This window comes from Nyctereutes procyonoides, unplaced genomic scaffold, assembly GCF_905146905.1.
Source record: "Nyctereutes procyonoides isolate TBG_1078 unplaced genomic scaffold, NYPRO_anot_genome, whole genome shotgun sequence".
NCBI classification, from domain to species: domain Eukaryota; kingdom Metazoa; phylum Chordata; class Mammalia; order Carnivora; family Canidae; genus Nyctereutes; species Nyctereutes procyonoides.
The window spans coordinates 8,372,179-8,391,793 of NW_026575148.1; the positions used below are offsets into that span (position 1 = coordinate 8,372,179).

The window sequence follows — 19,615 nt, forward strand, 5'->3', positions numbered from 1 at the left end:
TTTAACTTTTGTGCCTTCAGATATTTTTCTGCTTTATTTTTAGAGTCTTCTGGGGCTCCTGTTACATATGTGTTAGACAACCTCAAGTTTCTGATACTGTATTAATTTTTCTTTGATCTTATTTTTTTTCTTTGTTCCTCAAATTGGTGATTGCTAGTGATCTGCCAAGTTCATGGACTCTTCCTTCTGCCATCTCCAATCTCCTATTAAGTCTATTCAGTGAGTTTTTCATTTTAATTATTGAACCTTTCAACCCTAGAATTTCCTTTTTTCCCCTCCCATTTGATTGTGTTGTGTAGTTTCAGTTTCCTTACTGAGAGTTTCATATGTTTATGTATTTTCCTTTCTTAATTTTGTTGTTTAAAAACATTTTACTTTATTTAAGACATATTTCAAATAGCTCTGAAGTTGTTACTAAATGCAATATTTGGACCAGCTTAAAGTCAGTTTCTAATGACTTATTTTTTCTTATGGGTCACATTTCTTGTTTTGTTCAATGTCTAGTAGTGTTTTTATTATGTATTGGGCAGTGTTGACATATTGAAGATAAATGCCAATTTTTTTAAAAAAAATTTTGTAGAGTGTTTTGTTTTTTAGTAACAGTTTAGTTACTGGCTGATGGCCTAATACAGGTTTTTTAGGCTTTATGGTTTGCCGGGGGAATATCTGGAAAGCTCAAGGTTTTTTTTCTGGCTCCCCTAACTTAGCACAACTCTTCCGCCAGATTCTTTTTGCCTTGTGGGTTTTGTTAGGGCTTGTTTTTAGACTTTGTTAATGTGGTCTAGAGTTGGTCTTATTCTAGGGTGTACTTTTTCCCTTAAAGTGAAGCCTTTCCAGCATTTCAAATTGATATGCAGAGTGGTCATGAGTTCTCTTTATTCAGGCTGGATTAGATTGGCAATGTTTCCCTCTGTTGCTTGACCTTATTACAGCCGCTCTTTTGTAAGCCTTATGTAGTTACACCCAGCATTGGTTAAGGACTCTCAGGGAACCCTTATACAAACTTCTGTGATTCCTACTCGGCACAGTCCTGCCCTCTCCAGGGTCCGGCCATGCTCTACTAGAACTCTAACTCACTATACTACAATTAGAAAGTTGTCCCAAGGCAGAGAACCAAGCAAATGTAGGCTCACCTTATTGTTCATTTATCCAGTAGCTAAAAATAGTTGCATCATTTTGTCCAGTTTAATAGTTGTTGACAAGAGGAAGAAAAGTCTGGTATCAATTACAGTGTCATATTGGAAGTGGAGGTCTCCCTTTTTTATAATGTGTTGGAGTGAACTTTATAGGTAAGTTGAAAGGGAAAAATAAATCTTGGTCTCTCCTAGAATGAAATAAAGTGAGCTTATGGTGCTTATGAACTGACCATTTCTCTCTGATCTTCCTTCCTCCCACCTCTACTCTTTTATTCATGACTATCCTAGCGCTCTAGTCATAAGGGAGGCAAAGTGGGAAAAGGGAACAGAAGAAAGACCTTTACTTGGATCATGCATCCTAGGTTGTGACCCTGGACCTGTCAATTGGAAAATTAATTGGGCTTTTTGAAACAGCACTATGTAAAAATAGGAATGCATATAGGACTTTTCTGCATTAGTATTTTATGACACTGCTCATACATTGCAAGCATTGTTTGTAAGCAAACAGGGTGTATCAGAGAAAGAGGCTTTTGAGAACATCTTTAAAACTTATCCTGCTAGTAACCACTCTTCAGATTCTGGTGAGAAAATGATGTTTCTTAAACTCATAACTTAACAGAAGCATTGTAATCAATAGACTTTCTGAGTGTGTCCCTTGAGGGGGAATGGGGTATTGTTTTATCAGATCAGGACTATACAGAAAAATCACTGTTTTTGTTCTAAATTCTAGTTGTTTTATTTCCTTTTTAAGATTAAATTTTTAAAAGATGAAACCTCTTTTTGATTGCAGAGGATTGCTTATTGGGGAAATAATTACCTTGTTTGATAAGTATCCATCACTTCAGAAATTTTATAGTTTCCATTTGGAAATGGTCTAGAAGATATAAAAAAAGCTTGAAGCTTTTAGCTCTGTTTAAATATATCTGAGAGGCCTCAAAAGAAGCATAATTCTTTACTGTTAAGGCCCAATTTAAATCTAGCAAGTTGGGACGCCTGGGTAGCTCAGCAATTGAGTGTCTGCCTTCGGCCCAGGGCGTGATCCTGGAGTTCCGGGATCGAGTACCGCATCAGGTGCCCTGCATGGAGGCTGCTTCTTTATCTGCCTGTGTCTGTGCCTCTCTCTCTGTGTCCCTCATGAATAAATAAATAGAATCTTAAAATCAAGCAAGCAAGCAAGTTGCTGTATTACCAAATTGAATATAACCATTTTGGATATGCCCCAAAACCCTTGTTGAAATTAGGCCTATTCTTTCAAAGTTATTCTGGCTTGTTGGTTTGAAAATATACCCCATTTCATTTCATTTTCTCAGAAAATGTAATGGTAGTTTAAAGGGATTAAAATCGTGGGAAGTTTTCTTGTTTTAATTCAAGTTGCTCACTATGTTTTTTGCCATAGCTTTACTTTTTGTTGTGTTTTCTAAATTCAACCCGTTAATCACTTTCTCTCTTGCCAGCACCTTCTATGCATTTTCCCCTTAGCTTTTCACCACATCCTCTCTACATATTTAACCCTGAATTATCCCATCTGCTTTCTCTACTCTAAACATTTTTTGGCATTAATTTTTTTCATTTTTTAATTGTGATAAAATACACATAACATGCTTTTTCATCTTTTAGACTTGGGTTGGTAAGCACTGCTAAAGGCATTTATGGAGACTGGTAGTATGACAAAATCTGCTGGATGTACTGAACTTCTCAGCCATGCTTTATCCTTGGGTCATCCTTCCCTGGTCCTTTGCTCCTGTACTCCATTTTTCTCTTTAAGCCACCTGTGCCTTTCCCACAACTGCCTTTGGGCAGATAGCCTTGATTCATTCCTCTGTTATAGAAAACATGGAGACTCTCTGCTCTTCACCTCCTCAGCTTTTCATGCTCTTATATATGCTGCTTTTCTACCTTCACTTTCTGTCTCCCAAGTTCAGAGAAGTGCCTACTTCCCAAGGTTAATCTCTCTCCTGGAGTTTGTGTGAGGTCTTCCTGCCCCTCTGGGATATTATTCCAACATTTGGTCTGGTCGATTTCTTCACCTCCACATTTTGTCATTCTTTACTTTTCCTGCATTCTTAAAGTTGTTCCCATCTTAAACGCACACAAACAAATTTAAAGAAGGACTTTTCTCTGTGCCATATTTTCTTTTAGTTTGGCCCTATGTTATGGTTTTTTTTTTTTCCCCTTGACATGTAACTATGTACCTTGAAAGAATAGCCTGCAGCTCTTGCCTTCCATGTTAATTTTCCATTCTTTGGACTGTTGATGTTAGGTTCTCATTCCTACCATGCACCTGAAGTGACCTTCCTTCATAAAAGTCACTTCCTTCATGAAAACTTCCTTTGTTTTCTGGGATGCTATTGTCCTAGTTTTCCTACCTTTAGTAATGTTCCTTCTAATTCTCCTTTTCTGCCTGTATTCCTCTGCCCACCTCTTCAGTGCTGATGCTCTCTGACTCTTACCTCTTTTCGCTTGTCTGCATGATTTTCATTTTGTATACATACCCAGGTGATTCTGAAATCTGAATCTTCCATGCAGGTGCCTGTGTTGAGTCCAGATCCATGTAACCTAATCCTCAAGCAATCCTATAAAATAGTTAGGTTTTCCACATTTATAGGTAAGGAAATTGAAGTGCAGGGTTGTCTGGTAACCCATTTGAGATCATGCAGTAAGTCCAAGAGGCAGGATTTGAACTTCTTTATAAAGTTAGGTCTTTAACTCTGTAATAAGCTGTTAATCGAACATCTCCACCTGGCTATCTGACATATATTAAATAACAAATGCCATCCCCTGACTCCATTCTAATTACTCTTCTTACGGCCACCACCCCCCTAAAAAAGAGAGAGAGAGAGAGAGAGAGAATTTGAAAACCTATACTCTTAATCTCAATGAATGGCATTCTTTCTTCCAGTTATCCAAGCCAGAATGTATGCTGAGAATTGATAGAGATCCCTCTATCACTCCATCTTACAGACCTGCCTGGCCCAAGGGAACATCTGTTCCTGGGTATTCTCCCTTTTTAACATGACTTGTAATCATGTTAATCATCATCCCTTCTTTTCACTTCTGCCATCATAGATGAGAACTTCATATTGACCTGGATTGCCATTATAGTAACAACCCGACCCATTTCCTCCTTATTACCTGAGTGAAGAATTGAGGTTTTTTGTTTTGTTTTTTAATTGTTAATATGTTGCAGAAGTTTTGTAGCATTTGAAAATATAAATTACTGGAAAACAATGAAAAAAGACATATAATCTATAAGTTCCATTTTTAAATGATTGAATTTGATAGACATAAAATTACTGATAAACTGCTATGAAAGTTTTTAAATACTAATCATACACATGTGTCTTGTCACAGACAGCAGTTTGTAGATTGACACTGATCCACAGACAACACTGAGGAGCCCCAGTTCATAGAAGGATGAAAATAAATGTCTTCAGTTTTCTTAGATTATTACCATATGGGCTTATGTTATTTAAAACTGAAACATGTCAGCTAGGTCATTCTTTGCTTTTGGCTTATAGATAGCGTATATATGTGGATTTAAGAGATTTTAGAAAGTTTCCTGTTTCTGATGGATCCCTTCTTTTATTTTTTATTTTTTGGGTCCTTTCTTTTAATATAAATAAATCCTATTAGAGCAAGGGTAATCATTGTCACATTACAATTTAATGCTAAGAATCCAAAGTAAGATTTTCGAAAATAGGTTGGAAGTACAGTCCTCATAGATTACCTATAACAAGAGTGATTTCCCCAGGTTTGATATATTTAATTTGATATTGTACACATATACTCAAAGTTTACCTCTAATGTGTAATAAATTATAGCAGAGGGGTCAATGTATTCTGTTTCTGAAAGATTAAAATTCTGCAGAGGTGTTAATCTGAATGGATGATAAATAATGAAAGTAAGGTATCTGACTAAACCTTTATCAGAAGATTTGAAGTAAATGAAATGCAGACAGGTGATACAGTAGGCTACTCCCTGGCTTTAAATAAGGCATTACTTAAAACACAGAAAAAGAAAGTTCTAAAGGGATATGAATTCAAGAACAGATTACTCTAAATAAACTGAAATTATAGTTTAGAAATTCATTAAATAAAACCATACTTTGTGGACCTCCTTATTGTCTTCATTAGGCCTAACACAGAACAAAACACAGGGCAAATGCTAAAAGAACAGGGATCCCTAGGTGGCGCAGCGGTTTAGCGCCTGCCTTTGGCCCAGGGCGCGATCCTGGAGACCCGGGATCAAATCCCACATCGGGCTCCCGGTGCATGGAGCCTGCTTCTCCCTCTGCCTGTGTCTCTGCCCCTCTCTCTCTCTCTCTCTCTCTCTCTCTCTCTCTCTCTCTCTGTGACTATCATAAATAAATAAATTAATTAATTTTAAAAAAATGCTAAAAGAACATAATTTTCCGATATGTAACAACAAAAAGTCTGAAAAGGCCTTTTGGTATTTTGAAAAAGCAAATTAAGCAATTAATCTTCAGCACTGTCCCAGGACCAAAAACTACTATAGAATTTCTAACCATTAAGAATTCAGTAAGAGTTCAAAAAAATTTTTTAAGTTCAATTACAGCAATATTTACTCTATTAAAGAAGTAAATGACCCCCAAACACAGTAAAACTATCCAAAACAAAACAAAACAAAACTTTGTCATGAGAAGTAGAGGCAGGATCAGATGTTTAAGAGATTAAGTTCCTAAAGCAGGATATTGTAATCACTCTTCTTCCATTTGTAGGTCATTCACAGGAGGTGGGAAGATGGCAGCTTGCTAAACCCACACCTAGAATGTGATCAAAAGTTTTACGCAAAGAAAACTTATAGGGCAGTCCGGGTGGCTCAGCGGTTTAGCGCCGCCTTCAGCCCAGGGCGTGATCTTGGAGACCCGGGATCGAGTCCCACATTGGGCTCCCTGTGTGGAGCCTGCTTCTCCCTCTGCCTGTTTCTCTCTCTCTCTCTCTCTCTCTCTCTCTCTCATTGTCTTTCATGAATAAATAAATAAAATCTTATTAAAAAAACTAAACAAAGAAAACTTATAAAGTAGCATGGCTTGTGTGGAAGTTCAGGTTAGAGAGGAGGTAGAAAAAGATAACCTTGTTGGGGTCTCTGCTCCCCAAAGCAGAAAGAAGTGACATGCAGTAAAAAGAAAATTCGTTTTTTAAATGTAATAAATAAAAAGGAAAACAAGAAAATAACATTTCCTAATTAGCATTGTAGCAAGTTAACCTGGGTTATGGAATAACAAGTGTTCACCTGGTAGTCTGGGATGGAAGGGAGAAATGATGACATTGCAGGCAGGGGGAACAGAGAAGATAGGCATGTGGAGGATAGCTTGAAAGAGCAGTGTGTCTTGTTCTCAGAAGAGTCAGCAGTTTGAGGTGGCCAAAGCACACCCAGGAATGGGGTGTCTAACGCTGGCTGGGATCTGACCATAGAAAAGACTGAGACCAGTGCTTCTCAAGCTTATGTGTATGTAAATCACCTAAGGATTTGTTAAAATTCAAATTAGGGAAATGAACTTGAGAGCCCGCTCTCAAGCTGCAATGTGATGCCTGTGCTCTGGTCCACAGAGCACACTTTGTAGCAAGACTAAGTTTTGTTCTGCTGATGATAAAATAATACTCTTAGCAACTTCATTGCCAAGTACAAAAGAAATAATTTAGTTATTCTTATTCTTAATGAATTAGTTGAGTAGGGGGTTGCAGTGTATTATGGAAATAATCTAAAATTTGGAATTAGATTTTTAGACCTGGGCTTTAGTATCAGGTTTGTGACAAAACTGCTCTCTTATGAAGCTAAATTCACCCATTTCTCTTTTTTGTTTCCTAATGCCTAAAATAGTTATACTTGGCATTTATAGAATTGTTGTGAGGGTCAGAAATGATAATGTATGAAGCACCTTGAGGAAGGTTAATGGAGGTTTTAATTACCACATTTTTTAGATCCTTTAAAAGCTGAAATTCTGCTAGTCTTAAATAAAGAAGACAGGATCCTTGAGTGATCTTATCTTAGAAATTATTGATCTGTGTGCAATTTATTTATCCTTTTTACTTGTTTTCTCAGGAATTTTTGGCAAGTAGGAGAATATTGTTCTTTGTAGCTTATGAAACCTGCCACTACTACCCTAACACACGATCGATCCACTTATACTCATGGTATACAGAATGGTTGTTACAGATTGGGTTATATGTTGTGTTTCTGAATGCTCTGGAAGCATGAAATAATAGGTTGGATTGCAGTGGTATCTGGTTTTTATAGTTCTTTTGTCTTATTTTTAAGTGATTTCTTGATTATGGAAATTTTCTATAAAATTTGCCACTTTCAGTTTGCTGTAGAATAGGAACATCTCTGTTTCGGAAGTAAAAAATAGCCCAGCCTGTTGCTTAGCTATCATTCAAGCCTATAAATGGACATACCAGTATGTGTTCCTCCCTAGGGAGAACCGGACTCAGCAGAGACCCACAAGTACTTCAGAAGCAGGTGTGAGGCCTTTTAGGCAGGAATTCTGGTGGTTCTGGTGTCCAGACCCTGCAAGGGGGACATAGACTCTGGGTGGGCACACCTGTGATCCGTGAGGACAGGCACAGCAGTTCTAAACCCGGGCCCTCTAAAGCTCAAGACAAGGACCCAGGCTGTTGGGCAACAGTATATTAAGGAAATTAGTGTCTAGTCTCGGCTATCTCTTTTTCGATACTAGCTCATTTGTTTAGCTTTTTTGTTTCATGACTGTGGTAAACTTGTATTTTACGCTTGAGTTTTCTTAATGGATGACACAAGAAAATTATAAGCACCTTATTTAATTCAGTAGCTCTAAGATGGAAATAAGTCTTAGTGACACATTTCTTAGATTCAATGTGGTTTTGCTAGTAGGCATTTTATGATGAGATTTTCTTTTCTAACTCTGTACCTGTCCTTATGTTTTGGTGTGTAGATTTGCTTCAGCTCCCCAGGAATATGATTGAAAACAGCATGTTTGAAGAAGAACCAGATGTGGTAGATTTAGCCAAAGAGCCCTGTTTACATCCGCTAGAGCCTGATGAGGTGGAGTATGAGCCCCGGGGTTCAAGATTGCTGGTGCGGGGTCTTGGCGAGCATGAGATGGATGAGGATGAAGAGGATTATGAGTCATCTGCGAAACTGCTGGGCATGTCCTTCATGAACAGAAGCTCAGGCCTTCGGAACAGTGCGACCGGCTATAGGCCGAGCCCAGATGGGCCTTGCTCTGTACCCTCTGCCAGGACCATGGGGGTTTGTGTTTTCCTCATTGTGGTTGCCGTTTCTATAATCATGGTGATTTATCTTCTGCCCAGATGTACCTTTACCAAAGAAGGCTGCCATAAAAGAAACCAATCCATGGGAGTAATTCAGCCACTTGCAACAAATGGAAAGTTGTTTCCCTGGGCACAAGTCAGGCTTCCCACCACCATTATGCCACTACGCTATGAACTTAACCTACATCCAAACCTAACCTCAATGACATGCAGGGGTTCTGTGACAATTTCACTTCAGGCTCTTCAGGCCACATGGAATATCATTCTTCACAGTACAGGCCATAATATTTCAAGAGTGACCTTTATGTCAGCAGTTTCAAGTCAAGAAAAACAAGTTGAGATCTTGGAATACCCATTTCACGAACAAATTGCCATCGTTGCCCCCGAGGCCCTTCTTGAAGGACACAATTATAGCTTGAAGATAGAGTATTCGGCGAATATATCTAGTTCTTACTATGGGTTTTATGGAATCTCCTACACAGATGAAAGTAATGAGAAAAAGTATGTAGCCTTCTTAAATGATTCTATTTCTTTGCTCTGTGATGACTTACATAATATGGATTCCTTTGCCCACACTGGAGACATTAGCTGGATTTTTTCTTTCAACTTAGAAGGTTATATGCAAAATAGTAGGTGATTTGGAAGAAGATACTATTTCTGTCTTAGTCAAAGCCTTGAGCATCTATCATGCTCATATATATCATATGTCATGGTGGGACTTAAGCATGCCAATGGAAGGAAATGGGTAAAGATTATATCAGTTATATTCTCTAACACAAAATCTTAAGTTATTTTGAGCTTTTTGTATCTTAGATGAATATAGTTTTCAGTCACCTTACAAGATCTCCATGGGATGTAAAGAAGAGTATGGATTATTTTTTAAGACCTATTTTCCTAATGTGCAGAGCTTTTAGGAAGTGCTTAGTGGGATGGAGAAAGGGGACAGAAAGAACTGTTGTATACCTAATGTATGTCATTTTTAGTGTCCTTAATATTTGCTATTCATGAAAAAGTCACTCTGTTTTGGATTTCTGATGGAATTTTAAAAAAAATCTAGGAGAGACTTAATTTGGTTTAAAAAAAAAGGTGATTCACAACATAAGAGTGTTCAGCTCCCTATTTAGACTATGTATTTTTCACTTTAACCTTAGCATTCATAGTATCTAGTTTCAGTTTCTGGAAAGATGCACTGCACACTGCATACAGGTTATTCTTAAGTAGCAATAATGTCATTTCTCTTATGTATATGAAATCCTTATGACATCTGTTTAATTTGATTGGCACATACACTCATATTACTTTGTAAGCCCATTTGTGAATTGCTGATGCTGGCCATTGGCAAATGTGTGTTGGTGTACTGAAAAAATAGATGAATATTTTAAATCTATCTTAAGGAAATGGTTTAATCCTTCTTAAATGGAGAAAGACAAAGCAAGATTTATACACCTATTCAGATAAGTAATTTTTCTCTTTGCCTTTATTTAAGAAAAAAGTGGCATGCTGGTTCTTACATGAGATCTGATGTTAAAAGCAAATTTATAATTCTGAGATGTGGCCGTGGGCACTGCCAGAGGTGAACGTGACCCAGGACAGGCTCACACCCATTTCCTTTGTGGGTCTGTGTTTCTTTCCCTTTTACTTTCATGCTAATCTAAAACTAGAACTTTACATTTTCAAATGTCACTATTAACAAAATAAAACTGCACTGTAATGCAGTAAACAGGATCCAAAAAAAAAAAAAAGCAAATTTATTATTATAATGGCAGCTCATGGCTTCTTGGCTTTATTTCTCCCTTTATAATCTTCATTATCTCCAGGAATTATAGGAGGTACATAAAAACAGTGCAAACAAACCTTAAAAACAAATCCAGTAGTCATCTCTTCCAATTGGATTATTGCCCTTGGAGTCCCTTGGGCCTACTACTATATAATGGAAGGAATAAATATATGGCAGATAACAGTGATTTTGGGTATGGTCACTTGTTGACTCTTGCCATGGGCTACCTCGAGTTATGGAAAATGCTAGAAAAATAGAGAAGACAACTTCTTAAAAATAAGAAATAGAATATTGTTTTAAAATCTATTAAAACAAAGTAATATGTGAAATTCTGCTGTTACAAAACATATATAAATCTGTTAACCTACCTGCTTCAGTAAAATGAATGCCCCTCATGATTGTATAGCTTAAGGGAAGATAAAAGTTGAGAAGGTTATTTATACCTTTCAAGATATGGGAAAACTATAATTCAAAGCAATTTTGGGGGTCTCTCTCCAACTTTTAATTTTGCATAGTTTTATTAGAGAAAGTTTTTGTATCCTCCCTCTGAAGTATAATAACTATATATACAAATAGATAACATAATTAAGGGATGTGTTCCTTATTGATGGGAAAATCAGAGTATATTTGAATGTCAAACATGTATTTGTGGTAAGGGAATCTTACCTATGTCATCTAAGATGTAGAGCTAGCTGGTCAGTGAACCTGGAGTTCCGTCTGAAGGTGTTGATGATATACTTCAGGTTCTAGATAATAACTGCTACTAGAAGAACTAGTAAACAAATTTAGGATGGGGATCTTTTTTTTCTTTGTCTTTCAGTTTCTTAGTCCCTTTTTCTTGAACTCTTCAAGTATCTTAACTGGTCTCCTGGCCTCAAATCTTGTCACTGCTTTCCCTTTCTCTTGCTGCCATTCTTCCTCACTGTTGCCAGACTCCTATTTCTAGATGTACACATCTAACCATGGTGGTCTTTGGTTTAAGATCCTTCAGTACTTCCTCTTTTCTAACAGGATTTAGTTCAAGATTCTTCCAGATTGGGCCCTTGTTTGTTTCACATCCCTCATCTGCCATAACAAACTTCATGTGCACTTTGCTGAATTCCAGTGATAATAATCGGCATTTACTGAGAACTGAAGTGCTAGAAACTCTTCCAGGCATTTTATATGTCTAATCTTTTGTCTTGTCAAACCCATTAAAAGGTGGATATTAATATTTTATTCATTTTACGGGTAATGAAGCAGAGGCACATAAAGTAAATCTAACATCTTACGGCTAGCAGGTAGCACAGGGGGACCTCAAAGGTCACTTTAACTTGGGACGCCATTCTTGACCACTATGATCTACTGCCTTCTTAGTTCACACCACTTTTTCATTTACCCATTGTTACTCTCAGTGGTTAGAATTCTCTTACGTGACCCCCAGCTAATTCATGATTGTCTCCCGCGCTGTTGGCAGTAGTTCTCAAATTCCAGGTAGTATTTCTGAAAGCAAAGGAAGTCACTAATGAAAGAATAAGCTTCCGGGTGTTCAGCATAGATAAGATAGATTATAAGTATCTTCAAGCAGCAGCCTTCTCAAAGAGACTTTTATGTAAGATAGTTATTATTGAATCCCTTTGAATAAAAATTTAAGATTTCCTTTGTCTTAGAACATTATGGTCCAGTTTTTATATAATAAAGTATTGGTCTAAGTAGACTATATGCATATTATGGATATCATTAAACTTTATCCCCTGGTCTCTTGTGGCCTTCTTCCATAATTTTCTGTTAACTAGGTAAGAATTTGAGAGTGGAGTGAAGAAATTGAGTATTAACAACTTATGTTTAAATTGTGTCTGTGTGTTGATTGCTAACTTTTGTGCCATTTACTCAATAGAAACAATTACTTGAGCAAATCCTTATCAGGACAAAAGCACAATTTTAAGTGTGAATAAAGAGGACTGTCTTGCATTTATAATAAGCATCTGTGTTGGACTTTGTGACACACAAGTAGTTTTTATTTTGAATAGTCTTATTTGATTCTAAAAACAACAACAACAACAACAACAAAAAAAAACCCTGAATGTTTGGCAGAGGATCCTACCTCGGTCCTAATTTAATAAATAAAGAAACTGAGGTGTGTGATTTGCCAGTCACATGGCTGGTAAAGTGCAGGGTTGGGGTCTTCTTCCAAATCACACTCTTTTCTGTGTATCTTTTAAAAGTGGAAACTAAGCCTTGAACAAGCCAAGGACTTCCTGTCCAGAGGGGTGATTGTATACGTGCCATATTGACTAGTACCTAAACTATGCAATAGGGCCACACTTGCTCTGATTATTCTAGGCTATCTTTGGATGATTTCCAGAATGGAGATCTGTTTCGTTGCTCTGCTTCACTTGCAAATCTGATTTTCTCCTCTTTTTCTTTTTATGCTTTTCTCCCAACTTTTAATTGAGGACTCTCATAGGGGTTAAAATTTCATGTGTTGTTGCTGTGCTGTAGGAGAGGGAGAACATTTTTTTTTTTTATTCTGAAGATGGTAAAGGAAACCATCATACTACAGAGCACCTAGTATTTTTAGTCTTCACAGAAGTGAAGTAGTAAATTTAAGATTTGGTGTTGTGAAGCCAGAGACTGTACAGATGGCCATTAATGACCACCCTTCATACTGACCTTCATCTGAAACCTTTTTAAGACCTTAATGGCTACCTTTGTGGCTTCATCTCCAGCCATTGTGGACAGCCACCTCCAGTCCCTGAGTATCCATTGCTCTGTCTTTCCTTGTACTTCCCACTCTTTTCATAGTGTACCTTCTACCCTTCTCTGCCATTTCAAATAACCCTCATTTTTAAAGACTGTCTTCAAATTTTATTACCAGTTTCCATACAGTGTCTTAACTGCTAGTCAGAATTTGTTTCCTACCCTTTGTTTCCACTGCTTTATTGTCAATATTAATGACATGGTTTGCAGTCTGACAGGTATGCCTCTCCCAGTTGATTACAGATCCTTTAATGACTGGGATTGTACCAGGTTTATCTTAGTATCCCTAGTGCTTGGCAAGATACCATCAATAGCAGGTGTTCAATAACTGTTGGATGAATTTGCATTTGTTTTAGGTACTTTGCAGCAACTCAGTTTGAACCCCTGGCAGCAAGATCTGCTTTTCCTTGTTTTGATGAACCAGGATTTAAAGCCACATTTATCATCAGGATCATAAGGGATGAGCAATATACTGCTTTATCAAATATGCCTAAGGTACTGTTCTGTTCCTTAATGTAAAATCTTTGAGTGGATCTCTTTCTTTTTTATGAATACTTGAATTCCTCTTTGTGATACTGTTGAGAATGATTAAAATCATATACATTCTTATTCTTTCTTAAAATGCTTAAAACTTAAATATATGTTGGAATTAATTGAGAAGTCAGCCCAAGGAGCAGTTGAAGAAAGAGAAAGACCTGCTGGATGTGGAATGCGTGGGCAGGAAATGTGAAGTATGTGCTTTATACTAAAGTTGTACAAATAATAATACTATATGAACTAGTATTAAAGATCATGGTGGTATTTTCTGAGACATGGTGAATTTGCTATTCTAAATAGTGATACGTGTTAGTGTTGAATCATGATTGATTTTAGTTTTTATTGGTTATTGAAAAATCTATATTGTAACATGAAAGTTTTACAAGAACATGAACCTCTTTCTTGGATGTAAATTCTGTGTGGGAGGCAGTGGGGATAAAACCAAGCAGAGTTGCTTTTATGCTAAACAGAACCTAGGGTTTTGGTTTTTTTCCTGACACATGAGTTGCCATGTAGAACTGATAGGAGCCTCTCAGAACCCATGTGGTTAATAGAGAGGACCACCCACGTCTAACGGACTATGGAGTCAACCTTTGTTGGTAGGAGGGGTTGTGACCTGTCCTTAAACAGGGACATCACTTCAGTACTTCCACTCCTAGCCATACTCTTCACCCTTAATCTTCTTTTAAAAGAGGTGCCTGGGATCCCTGGGTGGCGCAGCGGTTGGCACCTGCCTTTGGCCCAGGGCGCGATCCTGGAGACCCGGGATCGAATCCCACATCGGGCTCCCGATGCATGGAGCCTGCTTCTCCCTCTGCCTATGTCTCTGCCTCTCTCTCTCTCTCTGTGTGTGTGTGTAACTATCATAAATAAATAAAAATTAAAAAAATAAAAAAATAAAAATAAAAGAGGTGCCTCCTTGCCTAATATACAAAAACATCTTAATTAATCATCAGAAAATCTTACAGGTTTGCCTGCATTCTTTCATCTTGTGTCTACTGCATACTTCTGTAGAGACTTACCACCTTTGATCCCACTAAGCTTTCTTAAGGTCATCAACATGGCATTTTAAAAAGCTGTTTCAGATCTGTCAGAGGGATACCCCACTATAGCTCCTTCTTCTGTATTTGTAGCAGTAGAGTGGAGTGGTCCTACATCATAAGGATTTTGGTGATATTTTAAAGGGGAGAAACAGAACCACTGATATTTACTATTTCTAAGTTACATTTATTTAAAATGGATCTTTTGAAACTAAAAATTCCTTTAAGATTTTCACGATGACGGATGATAGAACAGATTGAGAATAAGGGCCATGCTCTGTTTAGACTAGAGTCATGCTCTTGTCCTGAGAGATTAAAATGTGCCAGCATCTTCGCTACTTGTTTCCTATTTGAATTTTCAATTTCTTAGTTTGTTACTGTCATTTATTCCCATAGTTAACCTAGTTATCCTTTCCCCTTTGCTTGTAGAATTCATCAGTCATCATGGAAGATGGACTTGTTCAGGATGAGTTTTCTGAGAGTGTGAAAATGAGCACTTACCTGGTTGCATTCATTGTTGGGGAGTTGAAGAACCTGAGTCAGGATGTAAATGGAACCCTGGTATGTTGTTGTAGTAATTATCTTGAAAACCTGTTTCACAGGGGTTAAGAGAAATTCTTTAATGACTTCTGATAACTGCTTTATGAAGGAAAATGAGCTTTTAGATCACAACTGACATCTTATGCTAGAAATGTTACTTTTTATTTAGCTTTATTTACTTTTTCTTAATTGAATACCCAAAAGTCAATAATCTTCAAGTTCCCTTTAATTTTACTTCTATAAGAGAATTCCAGTAAGACAGTATATGTATAACAAAGCTTCTATAACTGGGCTCTACAATATGGTGATCACTGGCTTTATGTAGTGTTTTACATTTAAATTAGTTAAAATTAGATGACAGCATCGTGGCTGAATAAGGTGTCCCTCATTCATGTCCTTTTACCACAGCAAAGTAATTTGACATCTGTTCATGGACAAAAATGCCTTTCTGGAAACTGTGGGATCCAACACCATATGCCAAAGAACTTGGGAGGAATCTTGCCCACCCATGCATCAGGTGGTAGCCATACAGACCACACTTCTGGCTGTGGACCCTATAGTGGCTTGTGAAACAGCTCTAGCCCACTTGGCCATGGTGTAGGAGCACCTGAAAAATACTGTCTTAGACAGTAATACCTGGACAAAATAGCCTTTGTGGAAGTCCACATTTCTAGCCAAAAAGTTCTGTAGTCTGAAAAAAAAAGAAATGTAAGTTTGGATGCACTGGTGAAAGCAGTTAGTAAAGACTGGAGGAAGTGTCTGCTGCTTCAGATGTGAAGACAAGAATACAGAATGTCAAGAAACATGAAAAATCAAGAAAACCTGATGCCAGAGGCTCACAAGAATATTTGAGTAATTGATCCCAAAGACATGGAGATCTATAATTTATCCAATAAAGAATTCAAAGTAGCTCTTGTAAGGAAACTTAATGAGCTACAAGAAAACACAAAAAGACAATTCAGTGGAATCCAGAAACAGTACATAATGTGAAGTTTAACAGATACAGAAATAAAAAAACTAAACAAATTTAGGGCTGCAAAAGTTAATGAATGGAATGAAAAGAGGGAAATAGAGAATATCTACAGCAGAACAGATGAAGCAGAACAAAGAATTTGTGACTTGAAAGACAGCAAAGTTGAGGGGCACCTGGGTGGCTCAGTTGGTTTAGTATGTAACTCAATTTCAGCACAGGTCATAATCTCAGGGTCCTGGGATGGAGCTCTATGATGGGTTCCCCGTGAGCAGGAAGCCTGCTCGAGGATTCTCCCTCTCTCTCTGCCCCTTGCCCCCACTTGTGTGCTCTCCCTCCAAATAAATAAATCTTAAAAAAAATTAAAAAAGATAGGAAAGTTGATATTATCCAGACAGAGAACAAGTAAAAATGGAAGAAAAGAGTGAAGAAAGCCTATATGATTTATAGGATACCATCAGAGAAACAATTTGTAAATTACTGGAGTTCCAGAAGGAGAACAGAGGGAAGAGGAACAGAAAGTTTATTCAAAGAAGTAATGGCTGACAGCTGTCCAAATGTTGGGAGAAATTTGGATAATAAAGTTCATGAAATTTACAGGTTACCAAACAAACAGCTTAAAGAGACACATGATAGTAAAACTGTCAAAAATCAAAAAGAATCTAAAAAGCAGGAAAAGAAAAGAAGCTTGTATCTTACAAGGGGTAAGTCTGTCATTGGGCTTCTATGTAGAGATCTTAACAACCAAAAGAGAGTCAGATGATTCAAAATGCTGAAAGAAAAAACTGCCAGTCATAATACTCTTGTCTGACAAAGTTTACCTACAGTAAAAAAGGAAAGAAGTCTTTTGACTTATCCAGACAAAAGCTGAGGAGTCCTCCACCACTAGACTTCCTTTAAAAAGTGCTGAAAGGAGTGCTTCCAGCTGAAATAAAAGCATACTAATTTTGTGTATTTTTATATGTTGTGTATTTTTATAAAATACACAACACATTGGTAATGATAAGTATATAGCCAAATTCAGAATACTATAATGTGGTGTATGCATCCAATAGGATGCATAAAAAGCAGTTCCAAGAAAGATGTTTATTTTTTTAAGATTTATTTATTTTTTATTTATGATAGACACACACACACAGAGAGAGAGAGAGAGAGAGAGAGAGAGAGGCAGAGACACAGGCAAAGGGAGAAGCAGGCTTCATGCTGCGAGCCTGACGCGGGACTCGATCCCAGGACTCCAGGATCGCGCCCTGGGCCAAAGGCAGGTGCCAGACGACTGAGCCACCCAGGGATCCCCAAGAAGGGTGTTTAGAGCAATAAATGCCTATGTTAAGAAAAAAGAAAAAAAAAAGAAAAAAGAAAGATTTCAAGTAAACAACCTGATTTTATACCTCAGAAAAAGAACAAACTAAACCCAAAGTTAGCAGAAGGAAGGAAATAACAAGGTCAGAGCACAAATAAATGAAAGAAATAACAGAGAAACAATAGAAAAGATCAGTGAAACTAGAGCTTTTTTTTTTAAGATAAAAATGACAGACCTTTAACTAACTAGTCTAAGAAAAAACAAAAGTCAAAATTGGAAATGAAAGAGACATTGCAGTTGATACCACAGAAACAAAGGAACATAAGAGACTACTATGAACAATTATAGGCCAACAAATTGGATAATCTAGAAGAAATGGATAAATTCCTAGAAACCTACAAGCTACCAGACTGAATCATGAAGACATAAAAAATCTGAACAGATCAGTAATGAGTAAAGAGATTGAAGCAGAAATCAAAAACCTCCCAACAAAGAAAGTCCAGGATCATATGGTCTCTCTGGTGAATTCTACCAAACATTAAAGAAAAATTAATGACAACTCTTCTCAGACTATCTAAAAAATTGAAAAGGAGAGAATGTCTTCTTACTTTATGAGGTTATCATTACCCTCATATCAAAGCCAGATAAGGACATTACAAGAAAACTGTAGGCCAGTGTCCCGATGAATATAGTTGCAGTAGATGTCTTTGCACAAAATTCTCAGCAAAATGTTAGTAAATTGAATTCAATAGCACATTAAAAGGACCATATACCATGATCAAAGGGGATTGAACACTGGGATGGTTCAATATATGCAAATCTGTAAATGTGATACATCACATTAATACAATGAGAGATAAATAGCCCACGATCATCTCAATAGCAACAAGAAAAAGTATTTGACAAAGTATAGCTTCTTTTCCTGATAAAAACTCTAAACAAATTAGATATAGAAGGGCATACATCAAAATAATAAGGGCCGTATATGGCAAGCCCACAGCTAACAACTTACTCAACAGTGAAAGATTGAAGATCAGGAACAAGAAAAGGGTGCCCACTCTTACTTAAAATAGTTCTTGAAACCTTAGCTAGAGTATTTAGATAAGAAAAAGAAATGGAAGACATTCAAATCTGAAAGGGAGAAGCAAAATTGTCTTTCTTTACAAATGATATGATCTTATGTATAGAAAATTGTAGACTCCACCAAAAAACTAGTTGAACTAATCAATGAATTTGGTAAAGTTGCAGGGTACAAATCATCATACAGAGGTCAATTGCATTCCCATATACTAACAATGAAATATCTAAAAAAGAAATAAAGCAAATCCCATTCACAATAGCATCAAAAACAATAAAATACCTAGGAATAAATTTAACCAAGGAGGTGAAATATCTGTACACCGAAAACTAAGATTTTGTTGAAAGAAATTAAAGACAATATAAATGGAAATATATCCCATGTTCATGGATCAGAAATACTAATATTGTTAAAATGTGCGTACTACCCAAAGCCATATATAGATTCAATGAAATTCCTATAAAAATTTCAATGGCATTTTTCACAGAAATAGAAAAACAATACTAAAATTTGTATGGAACCACAGACCTTGAATATCCAGAGCAATCGAGAGAGATCAAAGCTGTCACACTTCCACAATTCAATCTATACTACAGAGCTATGGTAATCAAAACAGTATGAATACTAATTAAGAGAGAATAGCATAAAAACAGACATGTAGATCAAGGAACAGAATTAAGAATGCAGAAAAAAATGCATAAATGGTCAACTAATATTTGATAGGGAAGCTGAGAATAGTCAAGAAAGGATAGGCTCTTTAATAAATGGTGCTGGGGAAACTGGATAATCACATAAGAATATAAGATTAAAAATGGACTCTTATCTTACACCACTCACAAAAATTAACTAAACATATTAAAGACTTAAACATAAGGTCTTAAGCTGTAAGACTTCTAGAAGAAAACTTGGGAAAACACTCCTTGACGTTGTTCTTGGTAATGATCTCTTGTATATGACACCAGAAGTACAAGAAAAGCAAAAATCTGTAAGTGGGACTACATCAAACTAAAGAGCTTCTGTGTGGTTGGCTCAGTTGGTTAAATGTCTGCCTTCAGTTCAGACTGAAGGGCGTCTTGCTCATCATGGAGCCTGCTTCTCCTTCTCTCTCTGCCGCTCCCCCTACTCCCCTGCTGTGTGCACTCTGTGTCAAATAACTAAAATCCTTAAAAACAAACAAACAAAAAAAAAACAGAAAACAAGGTTCTGCAAAGCAAAAGAAACATC

At 36.9% G+C, this 19,615-nt stretch overlaps 1 protein-coding gene across 3 annotated transcripts in view; it reads left to right on the forward strand.

The window, feature by feature from the left end:
- Positions 1-19,615, forward strand: part of LNPEP (leucyl and cystinyl aminopeptidase) — a 92,159-nt gene that overhangs the window by 27,276 nt on the left and 45,268 nt on the right. For all 3 annotated transcript variants that reach the window (XM_055312778.1, XM_055312781.1, XM_055312779.1), the window contains exons 2-4: positions 8,068-8,908; positions 13,280-13,418; positions 14,930-15,061. In XM_055312778.1, the coding sequence (XP_055168753.1) occupies positions 8,091-8,908; positions 13,280-13,418; positions 14,930-15,061 (1,089 nt within the window). In that variant the 5' untranslated portion in view covers positions 8,068-8,090. The remainder of the gene's footprint in view (positions 1-8,067; positions 8,909-13,279; positions 13,419-14,929; positions 15,062-19,615) is intronic.